We start from the raw sequence: 27,580 nt of genomic DNA on the forward strand, positions 1-27,580 counted from the left end.
AGGTAAGAGCACTTCAGATCCCCAACCACAAGATCAGGCTGGGTCAGAAAGAAGACAGGCAGTAAGAGAATGGCAATACTGGGGGAAAACAGGAGGATCGAGGTTCTGTGAAGTACAGAAGCAGGTTTAGTTCACCCTAAGTGATGTTTTTTGTTTTCCTGGAGGAATATCAAACACTAAAAGCTCAAATGTAATGGACTGTGCTTTGTTAGAACTGAGTAAGAAGATGGAGTAGTCAGGTAAAGAAGCAGCAGAATAAAACATCAAGGAAATTAAGAAAGGAAGCTTTTTCTTTGAGAAAAGGAGGTGGTCCACAAGTGATAAGGATTACAAAGTGGTAGAGACAAGCTAGTTTTTAAAAAGCTTTTCAATTCCTCTTATACAGTAGAATTACACTTTCAAATGTCACCATTATTACAGTGGAAAATTTTTACATTTTACTCTTTCATTACAGTTGACAATCTGCAAAACAAACACAAAATAAAGCAGGCTAAGACTCTCCAAAATTTCAATATGGCTCTTTACAGTAACATTAAAACACTGTATTTGCTGCTAATATCCTATAAGAAAATAGAGACTAGAGAAACCATGTCATATCATTTTAGTAAGTATTTCAATATGAAAGAAAACATTGAAGAGCACATGTTTATTTGGTGCTAATGACACACTGATTTACAGTCTTAAAGATGAAACAAAATGCATAATCTGAACCAGATGTCAAAATGGGTTTAGGGTGAGTAGCTAAGGACAAATAGTTCAGAAAATATGTGGAAAGGTAACGACACAACTGCTACAAGGAGACCTCTATGTGTCTTTATATCGCATTTTACTTGGTTTCTCAAAATGAAATTGCTATCCACTCTCAATAATAGATTTTTTTTTTTAAATCCCGTAAGACGGCAGCCCAGGTGGCTCAGTAGTTTAGTGCCACCTTCAGCCCAGGGTGTGATCCTGGAGACCCAGGCTCGAGTCCCACGTTGGGCTCCCTGCATGGGGCCTGCTTCTCCCTCTGCCCGAGTCTCTGCCTCTCTCTCTCTGTGTGTGTCTCTGATGAATAAATAAATAAAATCTTTTTTAAAAATCCCATAAGAGTAGCAATTTAGCCTAGTTCTATAGTCAGATTTCTGGCTTGATCACTTCCTGGCTAGGGGATCTTGGGAAATTTACACTCTTAGAGCCTCAGATACTCATTTATAAAATGAAAATGAGAACAGTTAGATCTGTCTCATAGTACTGTCATCTTGTTTAAGATAATACCCATAAAGCACTTTCCATAGCACGTGAAACATAGTAAATACCCACTAGAAAGTATCATCAGTAAACTACTACTATTTTTTATTATAAGTACTAATAAAATTATCACCCTTCAAATCTAAAAACAAACAAAACAGGTTTAGTGAACAATGAGCATGATAATAGCAATGTTAGGAGGTTGTGATGACAAAATAGAATTCTGGATTTCTAGAATTTTGGATTTCAGAGATGCTGGACATGGCAGCCAGGCTGTAGTCACAGGAGTTTGTGACTAAAGTGGTGTGAAGGTAAAGGTCACTGTTTAGGGGTGGGGTTAAGGAATTGTAAGGAGATATGGTTGGCTCTCCATATAATGTCAAAGTATCTTTCAGAATGAGGATAGGAAATGAGATGGAGAGGAAGACTCGGTTGCAAAGACCTCACTGGATGCAGGGGAATAACTTGGGAAGATGGTAACACAGCCCCACCCAGGATTTCCCAGGATCCCTGCCGCCCTTCTTTCTCCCAGTTCTCGCTAGCTCACATCTACCCCCCTACGCTAAATGAGGAAGTCAGGGAAAAAAAAAAAAAAAAACAAAGAAAAATGCCCAATTATTTCCCAACAGCACCTCACATATAGGTCCTGGGCGACTGCTAAGTGCAACCCACTGTGGAGAATACAAGGAGGTTAAAATCCTCTTCCAGCTGCAGCAGCTTGCAATAAAGTGAAGAGATAAAAACATGTATGTAACACTACATATTGCTGTCTCTAACAGCATGATGTTAAATTTTTTATTTTTACAAGATTGTATTTATTTGAGAGAGAGAGAACACAAGCGGTGGGGAGGGGCCAAGGAAGAGGTAGAAGCAGGCTCCTTGCTGAGCAGAGAGCCCAACTTGGGGCTCACTCCCCAGGATCATGACCTGAGCTAAAGGCAGATGCTTATCCGACTGAGCCACCCAGGCATCCCTAAATATTTAAATATACAACACTCCTCTACAAATAGCAAATGTGAAATACCAGACAGCCAGTAGATGCTCTCACTACTCTCAGTATCGATTCTTACTGTCTCTCTCCTATACCCGTGTACGGAAGCAGTACTCTTCTGAGCTGCTCACTGGGATGGTACTTACTTCGGTGGCTTACTGAGACACCGTTTTCATTTACGATCTGAGCTGCTCTCCCCCACCCCTCATTCCAATTGGGCTGTTCCTTAAGTACGAAGTCTGATAAGGAGTAAGTCACCTATTGCTTTAACACTTGAAATAGAGGAAGCAAGGCTATGCTTTCAGGGATCATTTCTGTAGTTTGTTACCAGGGAAGTTTCTCTGAACATGAAGTGAAGGAAGCTTTATGTAGATTCTGGCTTTTTGTAGATTTTTTTCTGACAGCAGAGAGATTCAAACCATAGCCAATTCCTGCCAGTCTAAGAATAGAGTCACTTAAAAGAATCAGAATTGCTGCAACTTTAAATATAATCCATGATACTTTTCTCTGTGGCACATCATAATGCTTTTTTCAAACATCTTTAAACATTATATTAACTGTGAAGAAGGAAGGAGAATGGCTGCTTTAGAAACTACAGACACTCGAGCACTGATGTATTCATAGAGCTTCTACATAGCTGAAGAAGTGTGCATGAAACAGACAAAAAATAGTACAGAAGGCCTATATACAGAAAGATTTAGAAAACCCATCTCTAGAAAGCAGGTCAGATAGACTCAAAGACCTCACCGAAGGTAGGAGGAATCAATGGGAAGCAATGTAAAGCCTTCTGCTGGGGCAAAAAGGTGGGCACCAGTCCATGGAGTCGAGACAAAGTTCTTTTTCCTCCTTATCTAAATGCTTGCCACCGGTTGGGGTTGAGAGAAAGGTCCTGATTCACTTGAATTGGTTGTCAATCAAGGTCCCCTTCATTTTTGCTTTCTTGGCTTCTAGTTCAGCCTGGAAAGGAAGACAAGTATATGCCCCAGTAGGTGACACAAAATTCTTACTTTCCTTCCTTATTCTAACTGCCCAAACACTATCCTTTGGGTGCATTTAGTACAGAAACTTGGAACGGTGGTTGTCAAATCATTACGAATCTCTAGCAACTGCTTTCCAACCTGATATAATAGTCCACACCGAAAATGATGGGGTATGCATGGGGAGATGGAGTAAGTACGAAAGGCTGTGGTCAAAGGTGATCAGTGTGGGGCCCCTACACACCCCAGGTCCCTCAACAGGCTGAGGAAATCAGTATTGCGGTATACCAGTATCCCATTCCTGGATGAACAGGAAGAGAAACACGGTTCTAGAACAGTGTTACTTCAGGTTGTACAGTCCCTGAACTGTTTGTTACTGGCTCATGCAAGATATGTAAAATCGAGAGTCAGCACTTAGAAACTTCTATAGTAATTTGACAGAGCAATAATAAAATAAAATAATAAGAGTAATTGAGGCAAATTCCTTTTTACTGCACTTTATAAATGACAGATCTATTCTTGACAGATTGGAAATTTTAAAAAAGAGGAAAGCCCTGGTCCTTCATCTCAGAAAATCTGATAAGCGCTGCTCTAGACCACCATGGCAAGGTAATGTAGATCCCAAGACCCACCACCACTGTCACCAAAAAATCCTCCACAGTCATTCTAGAATGAACTGGTCCACCCTTGAGGCACCAATGCAGTGATGTCTGATTTTAAAGAAATATTATAAGCACATCATCATCAAGAAAACACAACTTGCAGGCACCATCAAACATAAGTGCGCATGCTCTATGATGAGCCTGTGAACGGCACAGAAACTTGGGGTGGTACCTGGGCTTTAAACAGCAATGAAGTCCCCGTCCTGGTAATGCCAATGTAGCACTACTGTATGCCCTCACATCGGAAGAGTGTCCATGAAGCCCGATCTTGAACTCCTGACCTTGGACCACAGGCAGCAGATTAAAGTATCATTCTGGTCAGGGCTAGCTAATGAGTATTGTAACTTAGGGCCTGAACTCTGTGCTCACTAGAGCAGGGTACACCAACAGTTGGAGTCCAGGTGGCAGCCAACTACACTAGTAACCCCCTATAGACTTCCTCCAGGATTTGCCTGGCTGTTGGAGGGCCTTTCAGGCTAAGACATCCTTGCTGCCCCACGCCACTCACCAGCTCTTGCAGCCGCCTTTTGCTCATGCCTTTGCGCTCCAGCTGTTTTTCAATCACCTTGGCATTCTGTGCATACGAGTCGGCAACTTCTCTCTGGGGGGAAAAAAAGAAGCACCCCTGAGCTGGCAGTACTGATGAGTAACAGAGACTGCAAGTAGCCATTTATACTACTCGGGTCTCAAAATTATTACTGAAATGGACTCCGTTCCCTTTAAACTCTTCAGCTTTTCAATAATCCAAGAGAGCTCAGGTTTCAGCCAAAAGCATTTGAAAAAGAACAGATAAAATCTCTCTGTAAACCTCATTATACTTAAGTACCATAAAGGTAATTGCTACCACTGCTGAGGAGAGCCTCGTAAACCACTCAAGCTGGACTGAAAGGGACCTGAAACTGCTGAGTCCGATAGGTTCAAACTGAAGAGGGATGAGAGATTTGCCCTCTGAAAGCATCTCAGAACACAGTATGAAAATACTAGTCCAACTCCCTGGTTGGCATTTTACAGATGTCCTTGAGATCTAGGGAAACAGGACCTGGCCCGGTGTCCTCTAGTCTCTTCCCAGCCGAGTGAGGCCTATGAGCAAAGTTTCTAATTATTCTGCCGCTTGAATGGGCTGGTTTTAGAATCCCCTTCCCTTCCAGGTCCTCCCCCCAACCCAGCTTCCTTGAGAACAGAAGCACTCACAGCCTCAATTTCCTCTTCTTCCTCATCAATGGTAGACACCGTGACGGAGCTGAACTTGCCCATGTCTTTCGTCCGTTTGGTCATCATCACCTGGAGTCACAGGAGGAAGAATCAGTCTCACTCTCTGCAAGAGGCTCTGTGAGCCGTGCACCCGTGCATGCATGTAGTGTGTGCATGGCAACGAGGATGCACATGCCTGACTACAGTGAGAGGAGGTTGGGGGGGGGCGACACACCTCTCTGGGACAGACTGGTCTATCTAAAAGGGCCAATGGGTTTTTTTTTTTCCTATTTGGATTATATTTTTCTAACATTTGCCATCAAGGCTTTTGAGAGCATACTTAAAAATGAGCCTGATTCTTTCATCTTAACCGTCCACACTGAAAAAACAAGACATTTCAAAGAAAATCAATGTGAATCAAAACCATGCGATTTCTAATGTTACTCATGGGACAGCTATAAGAAAGAGAAAAGAACACATAATGGATGTTACATTGAACATCTGCTTACACATAAAAATGTCATTCTCTTAATTAAGAATTCATCCATAAAGGGCACTTTCTCATTATAATCTTATTTAAAAATGTAGGGCAATCTGTAGATTTGTGGCTACATTAACCAGTCTCCTTCAATAATTACCTTCTTAGGAGGCTCTTGTTTCTGAGTATAGATATTCGTTTTGCCAAAACCCTGGCCAAACTTGACCACTGCTCCATCCACAATGAAGGTCACGGGGGCATTCTTCGGCTGGGACTGATAGAAGAGTGGCAGTCCACACCTGCAAAGAGCAGAGTGTGAATCTCTGGGAAGTTCAGAATACAAATCTCCAAAACATGGATTCACAAAGTGAATCTACTTCATAAGAATCACTGAGGAATCACTTTAACAAGTAAGAATTTGTTAAAATTGCTGCTCAGATTCTCAGGTCCCTCCCTCAGAAGATCCTGATTCAGCAAATCTGGGAGCTGAGGCCTGGGAATCTGTCATTTTCCTCAGCATCTCAAGTGGTTCTTATCATTGGACAAGCTTGGGAAATGCTAGTTCCTGCTACTGGTTGCTTACAAGTTAAAACTGCTGCCATTCTGGGGCACCTGGATGGTCTGGTTGGGACAGCATGTGACTCTGGATTGTGGGGTTGTGAGTTCGAGCCCCATGTTGGGTGGAGAGATTACTTTAAAAATATTTTAAAATAATATAAGCTTCTAAAAATATATATTTAAAAAACTGCTGGAGTGCCTGGGTGGTACATCCAATCCTTGGCTCAGGTTATGATCTCAGGGTCATGGGATCAGGCTCCATGTCAGGCTCCACACTCAACAAGGAGTCTGCTTGGGCTCCTCTCTTTTGCTCTAATAAGTAGATATACCTTTAGGGAAAAAAAACTGCTGCCATTCTTCCAAGAAGTAACTGGTGTAAAGGTTTTGTCTAGTTTTGTTTGGGTTTTTAGTGTCAAGAGGGAGTGTAAAGGCCCCACTGCAGTGGTCAGCAAACTAATCGGTGGAGTAATTGTTATCGTCATACTTTCTTTGGTTGGTCAGTTTTATTATACTTTGTCGGGTACAGGAGGTAGACTCATTAGACATGATAAAATGGAGGGGGGGTGAGGTGCCTGGATGGTTCAGTGGGTGGAGTGACTCTTGATCTTAGAGTTGTGAGCTCGAGCCCCATGTTGGGTGCAGACATTGCTTAATAAACAAAATCTTTAAAAAAAAAAAAAGACATAAAACTAAGTAAACAACTCTAGTGTGGCTGGGAACTAAAAGGCCTTCTTAGCCATTTCCATGCCTTGATTCTCCTAGCCTGAGCCTTCTGTAAGCCAAGATGTAACTATCGTTCCATCAACAAGATTAAACTTACTGTGGTTTTAGTATTCTCACTATTAATATCCTAAAGCTCAAAATGTATATATAGCTTTAAAGAAGAGTCTCTAAAGTTCTTGGGTCTGTGGTCCTATAATAGGCTTTATAAATAAATCTGGATTACATTACACTATGTTCCATTCATCATATGACCCAGCAATTCCACCCCAAGAGAAAATTCATATCCCCACCAAGATTTATACTGGAATGTTCATAGCAGCTTTTTTTAGAATAGTCCAAACTGTTAACAACTCAAATGCTCTTCTATGGGTGAAAAGTGAAACTAGCACCATAGAATACTACTCAGCTATAAAGAAGAACAAACTATTAATAAACGTAACAACTTGGGGGCGCCTGGGTGGCTCAAGTAGTTAAGCATCTGCCTTCAGCTCAGGCCATGATCTCGGGGTCCTAGGACTGAGCCTAGCTCAGGCTCCTTGCTCATCAGCAGAGAATCTGCTTCTCTCCTTTTCTCCTCCTCACTACTGTGCATTCTCTCTCTCAAGTAAATAAAATCGTTTTTAAAAATCTAACAACTTGGATGAAACCCAGAAGCATTATGCTGAGTGAAAAACAGCAATGTAAAAGATACATATTGTATGTAATAGAACACATGTTGCAGAATTCAGGAAACATTCTTAGAAAAGGCAAAATCATAGTTGTAGAAGGCAGATCAGTGGCTGCCAGAGAGGGGGAAAGAAGGGGACTGACTGCAAAGGGCACAAAGGGGACTGGAAATGTCCTGTAGGACAGGTGGTGGCAGTGGTAGTGTTACAGGACTGCATACTTCTGTCAAAATTTATCAGATTGTATGCTTAAGAAGGGCAAATTTTGGGGGCACCTGGCTGACTCCATCGGTATAGCATATGACACTGGGTCTCGGGGTTGTGAGTTCAAGCCCTACACTGGGCATAGAGATTATTTAAGAAAAAAAAAAGAAGGGTGGGTCACCTGGGTGGCTCAGTGGTTGAGCACCTGCCTTTGGCCCAGGGCGTGATCCTGGGGACCCGGGGTCAAGTCCTGCATCGGGCTCCCTGCATAGGGCCTGCTTCTCCCTCTACCTATGTCTCTGCCTCTCTCTCTCTCTCTCTCTCTCTCCTTGTGTCTCTTATGAATGAATGGATGAATGAATGAATAAAATCTTTTAAAAAAGAAGGGCAAATTTTATCATATATAAATTATATCTCCATTTTAAAAATGACACTATGTTAAAAAAAAATTTCTGTAACCAGCTGGTCAGAGATGTGATTTTGACTAGTCTGTCCAAGGAGCATATTGGTATTTGTGAAGTTGAAGTTCAAAGGCAGTTGAGATTATAAGGATAAAGATACAACAGAGAATTGTATCCACATAATTCTTTTCCAAACACATTACTGCCTCTACTTTCTTATGCTTGGAAAAACCCACGTTGTTAAACACTTACTTTGCACACTTCTTCCTGTACTGTCGTTCAATCCCTTCAGGCCTGTACAGAAAATGGAATAAAAAAAAAACAGATATGAACAAATCTCATAACCTACCTATCCTCACTACCTCATTTCTTCATATGTTAAAAGGGCCTTTCAAAAGTTTGCATTTCCTAGATCAACCAGTTAGTTAAACCTGTTATTAATTTTAAAACATTCCTGCCTCCCACGCATTTCCTGAGCCCCTAATATGGGTCAAGCATCATCCTGACACAGGAGGGGAGGAGCAGGAGCTATAGTCATAGCAGCGGGCAGGGTCATGGTGATAAGAATAACAACGATAATAATACTAGCAACCACATATAGAGCTTTTACTATGTGCCAGAAGCTGTGCCCAAGTATATATATATATCAAGTCAGTTAAGTCCTATAACAACCCTGTGAGGTAGTTCCTATTACCACTCCCATTTTTATAGATGAAGGCTCCTAAGCACAAACCAATCACATGATTTGTCCCAGGTCAGAATAGGTTGAATTCAAGCTGAGGCCGGCAAGCTCAAGAGCCCTTAAGGCTGCCTTCAGTAAGCAACTCTTCTACCCACCCAGATGCTTAACAGAAACCTGGACTCATCTTTGATTATTCTTTCCCTCATTTCCCACACCCAGTCCATCAGCAAATCCTGTGGATTTTATCTCCAAAAAGATCTCAAACCTGTCTGCTTTGCTTCACTTCCAGCCACTATTTTCGCCCAGGCCACCAGTAGTTCTTCCTTGGACAACTGTCACAGCTTCCAGACTGGTCTCACTTCCCCTCCCCTTATTTGTTTCAATTTTTTAATAGGTAAAACATATAGGGACACCTGGGTGGCTCAGCGGTTAGGCATCTGCCTTTGGTCCAGGGTGTGATCCTGGAGTCCCAGGATCAAGTCCCACATTGGACTCCCTGCATGGAGCCTGTTTCTCCCTCTGTCTAGGTCTCTGCCTCTCTCTGTGTGCCTCTCATGAATAAATAAATAAAATCTTTTAAAAATTTTAAAAAATAAAACTTATACATAGTACATAAAAAAAGAGTACAAAGAAAAGTAAATACCCTCCCCACCCACCCTTCACCCACCTAGGGGTGGGTGCCTCTCTTCCCTGGAGGCAAATACTCTTTCTGGTTTCTTCTGTTCCTCCCAGAGACAGTTGATGATACAAGCAAAGAATCCTTATTGATATATAAAGAAAATATACTTTATTTCTTTTCCTTTTTATTTTTTTTTATTTTTTATTTTTTAATTTATTTATGATAGTCACACAGAGAGAGAGAGAGAGGCAGAGACACAGGCAGAGGGAGAAGCAGGCTCCATGCACCAGGAGCCTGACATGGGATTCGATCCCGGGTCTCCAGGATCGCGCCCTGGGCCAAAGGCAGGCGCTAAACCACTGCGCCACCCAGGGATCCCTTCTTTTCCTTTTTAGACAAATGTTGCATACCTTATATTATTCTCTTTTTTTAAGCTTTATTTTTTATAAATTTATTTTTTATTGGTGTTCAATTTGCCAACATATAGAATAATACCCAGTGCTCATCCCATCAAGTGCCCCCCTCAGTGCTCGTCACCCGATCACCCCCACCCCACACCCACCTCCCCTTCCACCACCCCTAGTTCGTTTCCCAGTTAGGAGTCTCTCATGTTCTGTCTCCCTTTCTGATATATTTCCCACTCATTTTTTCTCCTTTCCCCTTTATTCCCTTTCACTATTTTTTATATTCCACAAATGACCATATGTTTGTCCTTCTCTGATTGACTTATTGTTCTCTACTTCTTTATTTACTTAAAAATGTGTCCTGGTTAGAAAATATTTATGTGACCCTTCCTTACCAATTGACACAGGAGGTGCCTCATTCTTCATAAGGGCTGCATTGTATTCCTTTGTGTGGATGAACTGAAATGTCTTTTTACCTGTTGGATAAATTCCTAGAAGTGTATCCACTTTAAATTCTGATAAATACTGCCAAATGACTCTCTAGGGAAGCTGAACCGATTTACATTCCCACCACCAATGTGAGAGTTCCTGTTTTACTCCAGTCTCACCAACACAGTATGTTATTAAAATGCATGACTGCCAATCTGGCACGTGAAAACTATGCTCTCATATTTGCATCTCTTATTTTAAGAAGTGAAGTTAGGCATCTTTTCATATGTTTCATAGGCATTTGTGTTTTCTTTTTGGGGGTGAACTGTCAGTTTCTATCTTTTGCCTTTTGAGTTGCCTTTTTACTTTAATTAAGGAGACTTTCAAATATTGACGTGCCATATAAATATTTCTTCCATTTGACATTTGTCTTTGACTAGCCCCCACCATGTGGAAATTTTAGAATTTTGTGCAGTCAAATCAATAGTATGTGCACGCGAGCATGTGTGTGATATTCATTTAGGCCTTCCCTATTCTAAATTCATAGCTAACATACAAACTTTAACTGCTATTCTAGAATCTGCCTCCACTGTTTCACTCCAAACCATTCTTTAAACAGATGCAAGAGTGGCTTCCTAAGACACCTAGAATAAAATCCAGACTCCTTACCATGGCTACCAGGCACCAACTGAGCATGTAATTGGTCCCCCTTCCCCGTTTTATCTCACAGATGCCCTCTTTACCTTCCTGTGAACTAGCTACACCAGGCTTCTGTTCTTTGAACAAACAAGTGGTTTCCTACCTCTGACCTTTCACATATACTCTTCTCTCTTCCTGGAATGCTCTTCTCACTTCTTTCCGATTCTCATTTTTGGGGTCTCAGTTCGAATATCACCTAGTCATAGAGACCTTCTCTGACCAACTTTTCAAAGAGGTTTTCATGAGATTCTCTGTATGAGCCCTTTGTTTCACTCACAGGACTTCCCATAATCATAATTACTTTATTTTTCTGTTATCCCACTGGACTGGAAGGTCCATGGGATCAGAGATTAGCAGAGATCATGTCTGTCTAACTACTCTATCCCCAGAGCAAAGTACTAGAAAGAAAACAGACATGCAATAAACATTGGTTTATAGAATTCAGTTTAGTGAGGAAAATTAAATGGAGGTAAGTTCTTTTTTTTTTAGAAGACTTTATTTATAAAAAAAATTTTTAAAAATAAAAAATAAATAAATAAAGACTATTTATTCATGAGAGACACAGAGAGAGAGGCAGAGACACAGGCAGAGGGAGAAGCAGGCTCCATGCAGGGAGTCCGATGTGGGACTCAGTCCCAGGATCATGACCTGAGCCAAAGGCAGATGCTCAACCACTGAGCCACCCAGGCATCCCTGGAGGTAAGTTCTTAAATAGAAAAATGTATACTGTGTAATGGGAACACAGAGGTGGAAGCACCAAGCCTATGTGAAGCAGTCATGGAAGGCTTCATGAGGAGGTGACTGAAAGTCAACAGTCCTGGGCAGTGGGTGGCTCGGTCAGTTCAGCATCTGCCTTCAGCTTAGGTCATGATCCCAGGGTCCTGGGATCAAGCATCCGGCTCCCTGCTCACCGAGGAGCCTACTTCTCCCTCTCCCTCTACCCCTTCCCCCTGCTTGTGTGTGTGCTCTCTCTCAAATGGATAAAATCTTTAAAAAAAGAGAAAGAAAGAAAGCCAACAGTCCTGATAGAAACTAGTATTTCAAGCAGTGGGACTACTATGTGCAAAGCCAAAACAGCACAGCATATTTAGGAAGTTACAAATAGTCTAATGTTATTAGGACTTTAAACAATCAAGAGAGTATTACTAGGCTGACAGACATAAAAAGATGTGTAAGATTATACTACGAATGACAGTATGGCAACAAATTAGGTAAGCTAGATGAAATGGACAATCTCCTGGAACAATAGAATAACCCAAACTACCAAAAGTCACTGGAAAAGGAACAGAAAATCTGAATAGACTATCCCATGTAAAGAGATTTAATTAGTAATCAAAAAACTGCATAAAGAAAAGCCCAGGACAAGTGGCTTCACTGGTGAAATCTACTAAAAGTTCAAAGAATATCAACGCTTCACAAACTTTTCAAAAGAGGAGGAAACACTTCCCAGCTCATTGTAGAAAGCCAGTATTATTCTGATAGGAAAATCAGACAAAGGTTGGGGATCCTTAGGTGGCTCAGCAGTTTAGCATCTGCCTTCGGCCCAGGGTGTAATCCTGGAGTCCCAGGATCGAGTCCCACATCAGGCTCCCTGCATGGAGCCTGCTTCTCCCTCTGCCTGTGTCTCTGCCTCTCTCTCTGTGTCTCTCGTGAATAAATAAATAAAATCTTTATTAAAAAATCAGACAAAGGTACACCAACAACAACAAACTATAGAGACTGATATTGCTTAGGAATACACAGGCAAGGGATGCCTGGGTGGCTCAGCGATTAAGTACCTGCCTTTGGCTCAGGGTGTGATTCTGGAGTCCCAGGATCAAGTCCCACATCAGGCTTCCTGCATGGAGTCTGCTTCTCCCTCTGCCTATGTCCCTGCCTCTCCCTATCTGTGGTCTCTCATGAATAAATAAATAAAATCTTAAAAAAAAAAGAATACACAGGCAAAAGTCCACAAAAAACAAAAAATACTAGCAAACTGAATCCAGCAGCATATAAAAAAGATTATAGAACATAACCAAGTAGAATTTATCCCAGGAATGCAAAATTGGTGCAACATATAAAAAATTAATCAAAACAACACACAGTTGTTTTGTAATAGAACAAAAGAAAAAAAAAACAAATGATCATCTCAATAAACACCAAAGAAAAGCATGTGACAAAATTCAAAACCCTTTTAATATATTAGGAATGGAAGGGAACTTCCTCTACCTGATAAAGGGCATCTATGAAAAACCCACAGTTACTAACAGTTACATAAACTAATACCATACCTAATAGTGAAAGATTGAAAGCTTTTCCCCTAAGATCAGGAACAAGACAAGGATACTCACTCTCAACATTTCTATTCAACATTGTATGAGAAGTTCTAGCCAGGGCAACTAGGTAAAAAAAAAAAAAAAAAAAAAGTATCCAGACTGGAAGGGAAAAAAATAAAAAACCTCTCTATTTGTAGATGACATGAACTTACATATAGAAACCCTACAGGGATGCCTGGGTGGCTCAGCAGTTGGGCACCTGCCCCTGGCTCAGGGCGTGATCTGCGGTCTCAGGATCGAGTCCCATGTCAGGCTCCCTGCATGGAGCCTGCTTCTCTCTCTGCCTGTGTCTCTGCCTCTCTCTCTCTCCCTCTCTCTGTGTCTCTATGAATAAATAAATAAATAAATCTAAAAAATAATAAAAGAAAAAAAGAAACCCTACAGAACACACAAACATACATACAATTAGCACTAATAAACAAGTTTAGCAAGGTTGCAGGTTACAAAATCAATATATATAAAAATTAATGGTAGTACTATATACTAAAAATGAACAATAAAAAATAAAGTTAAGAAAACAATTCCAGTTACAATAGCATCAAAAAGAATAAAATACTTAAGAAAAATTTAACAAAATAAGTGCAAGATTTGTGCACTATAAAACATTGCTGAAAGAAATTAAAGAACACCCAAGTAAATGGAATGATATCCCATGTCTGTGGATTGAAGACTTAACATTATTAAGATGGCTATACTCCTTAAATGAATCTATAGCTTCACTACAATCCCTATCAAAATCCAAGCTGTTTTTTTTTGTTTTTTTTTTTTCAGAAACTGACAAGCTGATCCTAAACTTCTCATGTAATTGCAAGGAATCCAGAATAGCCAAAACAATCTTGAAAAAGTACAAAGTTTGAGGACTCACATTTGCTGATTTCAAAACCACAAAGGCCACAGTAATCAAGACAGGGTGGTACTGACATAAAGATAGAGCAATGGAATGGAACTGAGAGTCTACAATAAATCCATACATATATGGTTAATTTATTTTTTTTATTATTTTTTTGGTTAATTTATTTTTTTTTAATTTTTATTTATTTATTAGTCACACAGAGAGAGAGAGAGAGAGAGAGAGGCAGAGACACAGGCAGAGGGAGAAGCAGGCTCCATGCACTGGGAGCCCGATGTGGGATTCGATCCCGGGTATCCAGGATCGCGCCCTGGGCCAAAGGCAGGCGCTAAACCGCTGCGCCACCCAGGGATCCCGGTTAATTTATTTTTAACAATGGTACCAAGACTATTCAAAGGAGAAAGGACAGGCTTTCAATAAATGGTACTGGAACAACTGGATATCCACATGTACAAGGATGAATTTATTAGATCCTTACTTCACATCATCTAAAGAAATTAACTCAAAAAAAGTTTAACTAGGGGATCCCTGGGTGGCTCAGTGGTTTAGTGCCTGCCTTCGGCCCAGGGCGTGATCCTGGAGTCCTGGGATCGAGTCCCACGTCAGGCTCCCTGCATGGAGCCTGCTTCTCCTTCTGCCTATGGCTCTGCCTCTCTCTGTGTCTCTCATGAATAAATAAATAAAATCTTTTAAAAAAAAGTTTAACTCAAAATGGATGAAAGACTTAAACTAAGAATTAAAACTATAAAACCTGGGATGCCTGGGTGGCTCAGGAGGTTGAGCATCTGCCTTTGGCTCAGGGCGTGATCGAGTCCCACATCGGGCTACCTGTGAGGAGCCTGCTTCTCTCTTTGCTTGTGTCTCTGCCTCTCTCTCTGTCTCTAATGAATAAATAAATAAAATCTTTTTTAAAAACCCTATAAAACTCTTACAAGAAAATGTAGGCATATACCCTCAAGACTTTGAATTAGGCAATGGTTTCTTAGATAACACTCCTAAAGCATAAGCAAAAACAAAAAAATAATAAATGGGACTTGATTAAATTAAGGACTTTTATGCGGGGATCCCTGGGTGGCTCAGTGGTTTGGTGCCTGCCTTTGGCCCAGGGTACGATCCTGGAGTCCTGGGATCGAGTCCCACGTCGGGCTCCCGGCATGGAGCCTGCTTCTCCCTCCTCCTGTGTCTCTGCCTCTCTCTCTCTCTCTCTCTCTGTGTCTATCATGAATGAATGAATGAATGAATGAATGAATGAATAAATAAATAAATAAATAAATAAATCTTCAAAAATAAATAAATAAAGACTTTTATGCTTCTAAGAATATTAGCAAAATATGATGAAAAGGGATTCCACAGAATGGAAGAAAATATTTGCAAATCATATATCTGATACCAGGTTTGAATCCATAATATGTAAAGAATTCCTACAACTCAACAATTTAAAAGACAAATATGCCAATTAAAAAATGGGCAAAGAGGGATCCCTGGGTGGCGCAGCGGTTTGGCGCCTGCCTTTGGCCCAGGGCGCGATCCTGGAGATCCGGGATCGAATCCCACGTTGGGCTTCCGGTGCATAGAGCCTGCTTCTCCCTCTGCCTGTGTCTCTGCCTCTCTCTCTCTGTGTGTGACTATCATAAATAAATAAAAAAAAAAATTTTTAAAAAATGGGCAAAGAATTTAAATAGACATGTTTCTAAGGAAGATATACAAATGGCCAAAAGGTACATGAGAAGATGCTAAAAAAAAGAAAAAAAAGATGCTTAACATCATTAGCCAGCAGGGAAATACAAATCAAAACCACAATGAGGGCAGCCCGGGTGGCTCAGCAGTTTAGTGCCACCTTTAGCCCAGGGCCTTATCCTGGAGACCTGGGTTCAAGTCCCATGTTGGGCTCCTTGCGTGGAGCCTGCTTCTCCCTCTGCCTGTGTCTCTGCCTCTCTCTCTCTGTGTCTCTCATGAATAAATAAATAAAATCTTTAAAAGAAAATCACAATGAGATACTACTTCATTGTGGTACCCTAGCTTCACACTAAGATAGCTATCATCAAAAAGATAGATAACAATTATTGGTGAGAATGTAGAGAAACTGGAACCCTCATACATTACTGATGAGAATGCAATCACTTTTGAAAATATTATACAAGTTCTTCAAAAGGTTAAACACAGGGCAGCCCTGGTGGCTCAGCGGTTTAGCGCTGCCTTCAGTCCAGGGCGTGATCCTGGAGACCTGGGATCAAATCCCACATTGGGCTCCCTGCATGGAGCCTGCTCCTCCCTCTGTGTCTCTGCCCTTCTTTCTTTCTCTCTTTCTCTCTCTCTCGTGAATAAATAAAATCTTTAAAAAAAGGTTAAACATAGAGTTACCATATGACCCAGTAATTCATAAGTATACACCCATGAGAACCAAAAACATGTTCCCACAAAATCCTGTACACGCTTACAGCAACATTACCCATAATGGTAAAAAAAAAAAAAAATCTAAAAATTTAAAAAAGGGAACAGTCCAGTGCCCATCAACTGATGAATGAATAAACATGTGATATGTTCATACAATGGAATGTCATTCAGCCACAAAAAAGAATAAAGTACTGAGTCATCGTATATCATGGATGAACCCTGAAAACATGCTAAATTATAGATTTTAGACACAAAAAGCTACAACATTTATGGTTCCTTTTTAGTCAAGTGTCTAGAATAGGCAAACACACAGATTAATGGTTGCCAGGGACTGGGTGAAGAGGAAATGGGGGAGTGAATATTAATAGGTACAAGGTCTGTTTTAGGGCAGTGATGAAAATGCTCTGGAATTGGTGATGATAGCTGCACAACCTTGTGAATATACTAAAACCACTGAATTGTACACTTTAAAATGGTAAATTTTATGATATATGACTTACCCCTCAACTAAAAATACTAAATCTCTGAGGGTGGAGCGGAGACATTAGGACTTTTTAAAAACTATCCCAGATGGTACTAACACACCCAGGGTTGAGAGTCATTTCACAAAGATGTATATGAAGAGTAGAATTGCTGAGGAATAGATTGTGTGCATCTTTAGCTACACAATAATGCCAAAGGACTTTCCAAAGTAATTGTAACTATTTATGGTCCTTCTACTACTGCAGAGACTCCTACCTGCTCTTTGACAACACATGGGTATTATTTTCCCAGCTGAGGGATAAAGAAACTGGGACCCGTAAAGGTTAAGTGACTTGCTCAAGGTCACAAAGTAGTGCTGCTTGGAATAGAACTCCAAAGTCTGTGCTCTCCACTATCTTTAACATTCCGCCTCTCCACTAACAAGTATCGCTTATGTCAAATGTGCAGTGACTCACTAACATCATGCAACTAGGGCCCTAGCACGATTTATGGTTCCGTGTAACTTCTGGTTCCTACTGGGACTCTAAATTCAACCTCAGCCTGAAGAGAGAGATTCACTATACAACGGACTTCTAGAATCCTGAAGTCAGCCAATCTCATAAGCTTGAGCTTTTAAAACACAGGATTTCAAATATAGGGGACTATATAATTCTCACTGAGTTAATCTTCAAATACCAATTCCAAATGGGATTTTGTCAAGTTTACAAAAGTTTATCTATTCAAACTATGTGCCAAGAATCAAACAAGATATATGAAGGGTTTTGGAAGTATAAGGCAGGATTCTTGCTCTCAAAAAGTTCATCTTGGGCAGCCCCGGTGGCTTAGCGGTTTAGCGCCACCTTCAGCCCAGGGCGTGATCCTGGAGACCCAGGATCAAGTCCCACGTTGGGCTCCCTGCATGGAGCCTGCTTCTCCCTCAGCCTGTCTCTGTCTCTCTCTCTGTGTCTCTGTCTCTAATAAATAAACAAAATCTTTTTTAAAAAGTTCACCTTGATACCAAGATGCTAATGTAAGTGAGACTTGGTATTTAACTGATATAAGGAAGTGATTAATATGAGCTAGATCTCTGCACTAAATGACCTTGGTTTTCTTTCCTACCCTTAATCTCTAGGAATATGTGAGGGAGAGAAGGCCCAAAACAAAACATTCTCCTGGTTGTGGCAGTCTCTAATATGGCCCCCAATATTCCCTGCACCCTGGTACTGATACCCTGCATAGTCCCCTTCCAAAACGAACAGAGCTGACCTGTAATACCAATAGGACACTGCAGAAATGATGGTGCATGACTTTTGAGTCTTAGTCACAAAATATATCATGGCTTCCACCTTGCTCTCTCTTGGATTACTCATCCTATGGGAGGCTAGCTGCCACTACACAAGGATATTCAAGTGGCCCTATGGAAGATCCTTGTGGTGAAGAACTGAGGTTAGCATTCAGCTGCCAACCATGTAAGTTCCACCTTGGAGGTGGAACCCCCAGCCCTAATCAAGACTTCAAAATGACCATACCCATGGTTGACCTTTTAATCAAGCCTCATGAAGAGACAGGAACCACCCAGCTAAACTGCTGTTGAATTGCTGACCCACAGAAACCATATGAGGTGATAAATGTTGTTGTTTTTAAAAAAACACATCAAGGGGCACCTGGCTGGCTCATTTGATAGAGCAAATAACTCTTGATCTCAGGGTCGTGACTTTAAGCCCCACTTTGAGCGTAGAGCTTACTTAAAAAAGAAAAAGAAAAAAAATCAAGAAGTACCAGGAGATGAGGATGAACAGGCAGGCCAAGGTGAAATCATAGCCTTCAGACTTTTGTTTTACCCTGCTAACCATTATTTCTAATAATGTACTCCACCATGACTCCTAAATGAAACTGGATAGGGGAAGGGGAGGAGTCCTTAAATGGTTGGGCTCGACTCTTCCCCAATCACAGCAGCTTTCCGCTTATGTATACTTCTGGACAAGCACTTCATTTGAAGAAAGGATTCATTGTCTAAAGATGTTTGAAAGCACTGCTGTAGGTGATGAAGAGTCACTAAAAGATTTGCAGCAGGAGACTGATGTAATGTGCATTTGAGACTACTCAGGCAGTAGACAACATACTGGAGGAGAACAAAATGAGAGGCAAAAAGACCAGATGAGAGGCCACTTCAACAGCCCAAGCAAGCGATGGTAGGTACTGGAATGATGACATTGCAGCAGGGCTAAACAGAAGGAGGCAACCACAAGAGAGATTAGAAGGTAGAGTCAACAGGACATGGTGAGCAACTGGATGTGTGCATGGGATGGTGGGGTTGGGGATGGATTAGACAAAAGGAGGACTGGTTTGCAGATTCCAGCTTGGGCCACTGCATGAATAGAGGTGTCATCACAGGAGGAGAAGGAAGGGGGATCTCTGGGTGGCTCAGTGGTTTGGCGCCTGCCTTTGGCCCAGGGTGCGATCCTGGAGTCCCGGGATCGAGTCCCACATTGGGTTCCCTGCATGGAGCCTGCTTCTCCCTCTGCCTCTTTCTCTCTCTCTCTCTCTCTTTCTATCATGAATGAACAAATAAATCTTTAAAAAAAAAAAAAAGGGAGGAGAAGGAAGGAACTACGTTTGGCTGATAGTTAGAGACCTGTCTGCAGTGGCTTCAACACAATGGTTTGTTCTCCTGTAAAAGACATCCAGAAGGGGGAGCACTCAGGGTTGTGAGATCAAGTCCTACATGGGCTCCATGATGGGCATGGTGCCTCCTTGGGACACACTCTGTTTCTTAAAAAAAAAAAAAATTGTGGTTTATGGCAGTGACTGGGACCTAATAATGACCGTGATGGAGAAAGCTCTGCAATTCTTGTGGCCTTTCCTTCCTAGTTCCAGGATGGCTGCTGGTGTTCCAATTATGTCCATTTTCCCAAAAAGCAGGAAGGAATAAGAATAGAAGAGTAAAAAGGCCTTTCCTTGGAAGCCCTACCTAACAACTTTGACTTCTATCCCTTTTACTTGGCAAAAGTGAAGTCACATTCAGAATCTTAAGGTTTTTTGGGGGGGGAGGGGCACTGGAATATATATCCTAACTTTGCAGACACCAGTATATAGGTGGGTATAAAAGAAGAGTGTCACAGTGGTACCAGGGCAGCTAAACTGCAGTATTTCCCATATTAGAGAAATGATGAGCTTGGCCTTAGTCATGTTGGATCTGAGATAGAACATCAGGTGAAGAGGCAGAGGAAACAGATCTACAGTTCTGGGTATGGGAGAGAAATGTAGGCAGATCTAGATTTTATGAGTCATCAGCATATAAGTGTAACTGATGCCATGAAAGATCATGAGAACGTCCAAGGAGAGTATAAAGAGAGAGGGGATGAAATCAAGGTCAAAGCCCTGGGAAATACCAACATTTAATGGGCTAGCAGAAGAATCCAGAAGACTGAGAAAGCCAAAAAATTGGGAGAATCTCAAGAGCAGCTTCACAGAAATCAAGAAAGGAGAGCATCAAAGGAGGCATGATACAGAGATACAGACAGAAAAGCACTGGGTTTACAACCATGGGACTGGTGGATGGGAAAGAGGGCTGGGGGAACAAGAGTGTCAAAAGAGAGGAACTTTTAAAAAAAGAAGAGAGGAACTTCAGAATGGAAGACTTCAGAATGGAGGTGGACAGTGATAGGCTCCAGGGCATATGTACTCTTTTTTTTTTTTTTTAAAGTAGGTTCCACGCATGGAGCCCAACATGGAGCTCGAACTCATGACCCTGAGACCAAGACCTGCGCCAAGATCAAGAGTCGGGCATTCAACTGACTAAGCCACCCAGGCGTCCCTTGGCTCCAGGGCATATGGCGGGCAGACTGCTTCATGTTCAGCAACCAGTGATCTCAAATACAGCAGGCTAAAGAGGAAGAGCAGGCTGAAATTCCACCCTGGCCAGCAGGGAAATGCACTAGAGTGGGCCACTGGAAAGACTGCTCATGATCAGAGCAGGAACTATGTCAACTAAAGGGGAAGCTAACCCTGCCTTGTTGGTAAAATCTACGAACTCTCTGGCCAGGGGCACCTGAGTGGCTCAGTGGTTGAGCATCTGCCTTTGGCTCAGTTTGTGATCCCGGGGTCCTGGGATCAAGTCCCGCATCAGGCTCCCTGTGGGGAGCCTGCTTCTCCCTCTGCTTATGTGTCTGCCTCTCTCTGTGTCTCTCATGAATAAATACATAAATCTTTAAAAAGAAAAAAACTCTCTGGCCCAACAGAGTCACTTGGCCAGAGGCCACAGCCTGGGCAATACCTAAGGCTCAGTCCCAAAGCTGGCTCACTTCTAGGACCAAGTTGGTTGGATTCCAGGGTTCCTACTTCAGCTTAAGGCCACTCAGTTTTCTGGCTTAGAGGTGAGGGCACCTACCTTTCAGTGCCACAGGGACCTGTGGCCTGGCTGCACTGTTAGATCAGTTTCTGTATTTTTTTAAACATTTTATTTATTTATTTATTTATTTATTTATTTATTTATTTATTTAATGAGAGAGTATGTATGCATGCAGAAGCAGGGGGAGGGACAGAGAAGCAGACTCCCCCCTGAGCAGGGATCCTGATGCAGGGCTCAATCCCAGGACCCTGAGATCATGACCAGAGCTGAAGGCAGATGCTCAACCAACTAAGCCACCAAGGTGCCCTTAGATCAGTTTCTGTATTAAGTGAATAATATACATCCGTTCAATATGTACTAATACTGTTACACATTGCTATATATAATTATGATATACATATTAAATGCATAACATCTTAGTGATCTTAAAGACAGTGTGCAATTTTCAAAATCAGAAAACTAAGTAAGGGTTAATGAAGGGAGAAAAAACACAAGACAACAGGTTTTAGATTGAACATCTTACTTGTAAACTTCCTATATATCATAATGAAGGGTTTCCCCATGTATCCCAAAGGATATTCCTTTGTAGATTTCATCAAATTTTATGATCTGGTTGTAATATCAGCCTAAAGTTGTATCTTGTATATAACCAACTTTCTCTTCAGTTGCACAATTCTAGAAGCCCAGTTGTCAAAATGGTGCTCAAGGCCTGATTTGCTATTGAATGTCACCTAGCGGTACTTCTGATTCTTTTCTTTAGTATGGGTTGACAAGAGTTTGGTTTCTTAACATAGTACCATGTCAGCCTGTCGCTTTTCCCAGCTCAATAGTAGAATACAAGCTCCATACAGGCAGGGTTCTTTGCTTGTTTACTGGTTGTACTGGGTTGGATGGTATCCCTTAAAGCCATGTCCTTCCAGGAACCTCAGAATGTGACCTTATTTGGAAAGAGGGTCGTTGCAGATATAATTAGTTATGATGAGGTCATGTAGATAGGCAGAATGTGCCCTTAATCCACTGTGAGTGGTGTCCCTATAAAAAGAAGAGAAGAAAAACAGAAACAGGGAGAAGGCCAAGTGATGATACAGAGACCTTAATGTTGCATCTACAAAAGCCAAGAAATGCCAAGGACTGCTGGCAACCACCAGAACTAGGAAGGGTCAAGGAAGGATCCTTCCCTAAAACCTTCAGAGAGACCATGGGCCTGACAACACCTTCATTTCAGACTTCTAGCCTCCAGAAACGTGAGACGATTTCTGTTGTTTTAAGCCACCTAGTTTGTGGTACTTTGTTATAGGGGCCCTACCAAACGAATCCACTGGCGCATCATAGGCTTCTAGGACAGTACCTGGCACAGAGGAGTTCAGGAAATGAAATGTACATGAGGGAATGTATGGACTTTTTAATTCCCTACAACCGACTTCTCTGTGGCATCAGGCACCTGCTGGTGACCACCCTCCCCAGAAATACGCACTTCCTGATACTCTCTCCTCCCGTTTCCCACATGGCCAGGTTCCAAGTACTCTGCTTTTTAAATGCCAACGTTTCCCAGGACTGTATCTTCAGTCCACTCTCTTCTTGCTCCATGCTCCACATAATGTTAGGCCTTTCCAGGTTTCAATTCCTTATCTCAACCAAGGACTCCCAAATCTAAAACAGATCTAGACATGTCAGTTCCCTGCTTAAAAGAGAGAGATGTCTTTCACTGGCAGGTAAGGTCCAAACTCATCTACTTTGGCATTTCACTCTGTCCCCACCTCAGGATGCATGAACCCCTTCCTATAATGTAACCCGGGCTATAGTCACCAAGGACCATTCAAATTTCCCAAGCACACCATAAGCGCTCCTTTCAATGCTTCCATATTCCCTCCATCTGGGATGCTCCTCAGCCCCCTTCATCTCCTTAGTGAGATCCTAGTTCAAGGCCAAACTCAAATGCCATCATCTTTTGGTGCCTTTCCTGACCACCACTCAGGAGAATGACCCACTCCCATCTGTTCTCCTGTAGCTTTCTGCTCACCACACCAGCACTTTATCATATCACAACAGGTGGCCGGTCCCCCCACAGAGCCATGGGCTCTTTAATGGTAAAGGCAGCACCTTATTCATCTCCACAGAGGCAGTCCCTAGCTGAGTACCTGGCACATGGCATGCTCCAAGAGATCACAGGCTGAATAAACTCATTCTACTTGGAAAAAAAACCCCACCAAATTACAGCGCTCAAATAGCAATAGAATCACATCACAACAGCATTTCAACAGAGCACAGCAAAGGTACTGCTGCATTAACAGAAGGTAGAGAGCTAACACAAACATCGAAGGGCTGGGCCCATAAGGAAGACCTGGTTAGCACGAGGTAGGGTACTTATATTCTGCACAACCTGACCAAAACACATCAAGGAAATCCTAGACAGAGGGCATCGACCTCTTACCTCCGAAGATACATGGTCTCCTCATCTTCTGTGTTACAAAACTTGTGGGCATGTTTGGCAGCATCAATCACACGGGACCGATCCCGGGGCCTCATGGGCAATTTCTCTAACTGACAGTCTGAAGAAATGGAGAAAGATTCGGTCACTAGAGCCACTGAAAAATACCCTGGGGCAGTTGCAAGTGTTCAGTGGGGTCCTCGGCACTGTAACTTTTTACTAAAATTACTGTGCTTGTTGAAGCCTATTATTCAATTTCCCAACTGAAAATAACTTGGTGTCAGAAGATCTGGAGCTCTGTGACCATCTTGGTGATCCTTGGCAAATTACTTCCTTTTGGGTTTTTTTTTTCCTTAAAGGATAATAAGTAGGTAACAATATCTCAAAAATCCTTTCCAGCACTGCAAGTTTGCTATGAGTGTTTCTGTGATTGTGGTACGCTTAGTTTGTGTTCTAATGCCTGAGAACCAGACAATCAAGCATCCGGAAATCCCTAAGAGGAAAGCATTGGGAAAAGTGGTTAAGTGCTTAGAAAAGGAGAAAGAGAGGGTCAGTGATGTGCTACATGCGGTATGCAAATGACCCCAACCAGCTCGAAGAGTGTCAACCTGAAAACAATAAAAACATACAGGAAATAAATGAGGAGCATTTAAAAAGCAGATGGAAATTGATATAATGCAAATTAAGTACCCACAGGGTTACAGGGAAGTCAAGTGATCACAGTGATTCGAGATTAATAGAGGAGAAGGAGGGGGAGTTAGAGAGCACCAGGCAGTTCCCATGTTCATTAATCTTCACAATGACCTGCTGCAGTAGACATTTTGTATTCCTAATTTAGAAATGAGGGAATTCGGACACCTGGGTGGCTCAGTGGGCTAAGCATCTGCCTTCGGCTCAGGTTATGATCCCAGGGTCCTGGGATTGAGCCCAGGCATCAGGCTCCCCGCTGAGCTTCTCCCTCTCCCTCTGCCTGCTGCTCCCCCACCCCCCACCATGGCTTGTGCTCTCTCAGTCTCTGTCAAATAAATAAATTTCTAAAAAGAGATTTATTTTTTAAAAATAGAAATGAGCGTATTGAGGCTTCCTTGCCACACATTTACTAAAAAACACCAAGAATTCAGGTTCAACTCTAGGTAATCAAAAGAGAACTCATTTACACAACAAACATGCGAGGGCACTCTCCATACCAGGTGCAGTGTACCAGGTGCAGTTCAAACACGGTGCTGGGGATTCAGCAAAGGACAAAGCAAAGTTCCTGCCCTGATGAAGTTTACATTCTAGTGGAAGAGGCAGAAAATTTAACAAGAAGAATTATAACATGACCTTGGATAATAAGTGCTAATAAAAAAAATTAGCAGGATATTAAAGAGGATGGACAGCAATCCCAGAGAGTGATGAGTGCTACCAAGAAAAATCAGGCAGGGTAAGAGAACAAAGAGTAACAAGGGTGCCATTTTAGGTAGACAGGGAAGAGCTTTCTAAGGAAAGGACAATTCAGCAGGGACCTGAATGAAATAAGGAAGCACCAAGGGAAGAGGTTCAAGGCAGGAAAAAATACCAATCCCAAAGGCCCTCAGGGTAGAACATTTTGACACAATGAAGAAAAATCAAGAAGGCTACTGTAACTGGAGTGCAGTGAGCCAGAAGAGTGTTAGGAGGTAAAGTCGGAGAGGTAGCTGAGACTCTGATCATGCAGCGTCTAGGTATGGACTTTGATTTTACAGGAAGACACCAGTTTGGAACAGGATTCTGGTTGTGGTGTGGAAAACAGACCACTAGAGACAAAGAGTGGAGAGTAAGAGACTGGCAATTCCAGGTGAGGGACAATGGTGGCTTAGAGTAGAGTGGCAGAAATGGAAGTGGTAAGTAGTAGTCAGATTCTGGATAGATTTTCAAGGAAGTACTGGCAAAATGTGTGGATGGATTGGATGTGTGTAAGGTAAGAGAGAGAAGTCATGATTGATTCTGAGATCCTGGTGAATAGTGGTATCACTGACTGCACTAGGGAGGAACAGTGGAGAGCTGGACTTAGGAGATCATGAAGTCGATTTGAACACGATCGCTTTAAGAGACCCATTAGACATCCAAGTGAAGACATGGAATAGGCAGCTGGAGTTTGATAGGGAGTACGGACTGCGAAGAGGTGAGAGGACTGAGCCCTAGGACATTGCAATGCTTAAAAATCAGAGGCAGGGATCCCTGGGTGGCGCAGCGGTTTGGCGCCTGCCTTTGGCCCAGGGCGCGATCCTGGAGACCCGGGATCGAATCCCACATCGGGCTCCCGGTGCATGGAGCCTGCTTCTCCCTCTGCCTGTGTCTCTGCCTCTCTCTCTCTCTCTCTCTGTGACTATCATAAATTAAAAAAAAAAAAAATCAGAGGCAGAAAAGGAGCTAGATAGTGACCAGGGGCAAAATCAAGGTAGGAGGAAAATCAAGAGAGTGGAGTCTTGGAAGCAAATGAAAAAAAAAAAATGTTTTAAGAAGGCTGGAACCATCATCTCTATCAAATGACAATGAAAAGAGGACTAAAATGAGCATTGATAATTGACCACTGAGGCTACTAACAGTAGGTTACTGACCTTGACAAATATGGTTTAGATGGTGAGTGGGGAAGGGAAGCCTGCCTGAAGTGAGGTAAACAGGGAATGAGAAGTGAGGATGCAGAGACAGCCAATACAGGCAACTCTTTTTAGAAATGTTGCTATAAAAGAAGCAGTGAAATGGGGTAACAGCTGGACAAGGATGTAGGATCAAGGGAGGGTTTTATTCTCGTTTAAGATAAGAGCTATGACAGCATCTCAGCATCCAGCAGAAAAGTTACAAAGGATCTGAAGGCGGAATGGGAGGAAAGGAAAATAAACGGTTTATTTTTTCTGCAGAAGGAATTTATTTTTGAGGGAAGTCTGGATACATTCACAAGGTTAAACAGAAAAACAGAATAGCTGCCCCGGAGTGGGGGCAGGGATGTATAGCGAGGATTTCGGCGGAGCAGGAAAGCCCACCAATCTTTAAAGAGACGCGCCTCCCAGATCCCAGCCAGAGAAAATCCACCCTTGACACCCCGAAGTTTGGCTTCTTGCAGACGCCCTCGGGTTCCCGACTACTCACCCAGCACCAGGACCATCTGGCCACACAAGCAGTAGTAGACGTGGAGGGGCTTCTCGCCGTCGTCATACTCCTCCCGGTCCCTGGTGTCGGAGCACACTACCGACCGGGATACTACTTTAGGCATAGTTCGGGGGAGAAGCCCAAAAACTCAATGCCAAAAAATTGCGGTCGCGCAGAAATGACGGCAGAGACACGCGTCGAGCCCTTTCCCAGCCGCAACGCTGGTCACGTGTCAGTAGGAGTCCGGTGGACTTCCGGGCAGTACCATTAGGCCGGGATGCGCGGGGGGGTCCTCAGCCTCTCAGAACCTCCTTTGCTTTGGCCTGAGTTAGCTGGGACTGCTTTGCTTGGGACGCCCTTAGTACTACTTCAATTATTCACGTGTATTTCTGTACACGTACGTATATGCAGATACACAAAACCAGGTAGAACAAAGAACTGCATTTACACGTTATAGGCATAATACACGTTTTAGGTGTGCCTCTAAATATGATTTTGATTTTAATGGCTGTATTCTGGATGAGCCCCTAATGAAGTAGAGGTATTTTTAAACTTGAGGTAAAATTCATATAACATGAAGTTCATCCTTAAAAGGGTATAATGCCATGGTTTTTAGTATATTCACAAAGTTGTGGGACCATCACCACTATCTAATTCTAGAACATTGGGCAACCCAGGTGGCTCAGCAGTTGAGCGTCTGCCTTCGGCCCAGGGTGTGATCCCGGGGTTTCGGGATCGAGTCCAGTGTCCGGCTCCCTG

The 27,580-nt window shown here is 42.4% G+C and overlaps 1 protein-coding gene and 1 pseudogene across 1 annotated transcript; one reads left to right on the forward strand and one right to left on the reverse strand.

Moving 5' to 3' along the window:
- Positions 1 to 414: 414 nt before the first annotated feature.
- Positions 415 to 27,024, reverse strand: STEEP1 (STING1 ER exit protein 1). Its single transcript, XM_041742206.1, has 7 exons — positions 26,822 to 27,024; positions 23,717 to 23,834; positions 8,333 to 8,374; positions 5,690 to 5,828; positions 5,052 to 5,141; positions 4,369 to 4,461; positions 415 to 3,178 (listed from the first exon to the last, which is right to left on the reverse strand). The coding sequence occupies exons 1-7, from the start codon at positions 26,943 to 26,945 to the stop codon at positions 3,116 to 3,118; spliced, it is 669 nt and encodes a 222-aa protein (XP_041598140.1). The 5' UTR covers positions 26,946 to 27,024; the 3' UTR covers positions 415 to 3,115.
- Positions 2,511 to 2,626, forward strand: LOC121483736 (annotated as a pseudogene).
- Positions 27,025 to 27,580: the final 556 nt, after the last annotated feature.

Source organism: Vulpes lagopus, chromosome X (genome assembly GCF_018345385.1).
Source record: "Vulpes lagopus strain Blue_001 chromosome X, ASM1834538v1, whole genome shotgun sequence".
Lineage (NCBI taxonomy): Eukaryota > Metazoa > Chordata > Mammalia > Carnivora > Canidae > Vulpes > Vulpes lagopus.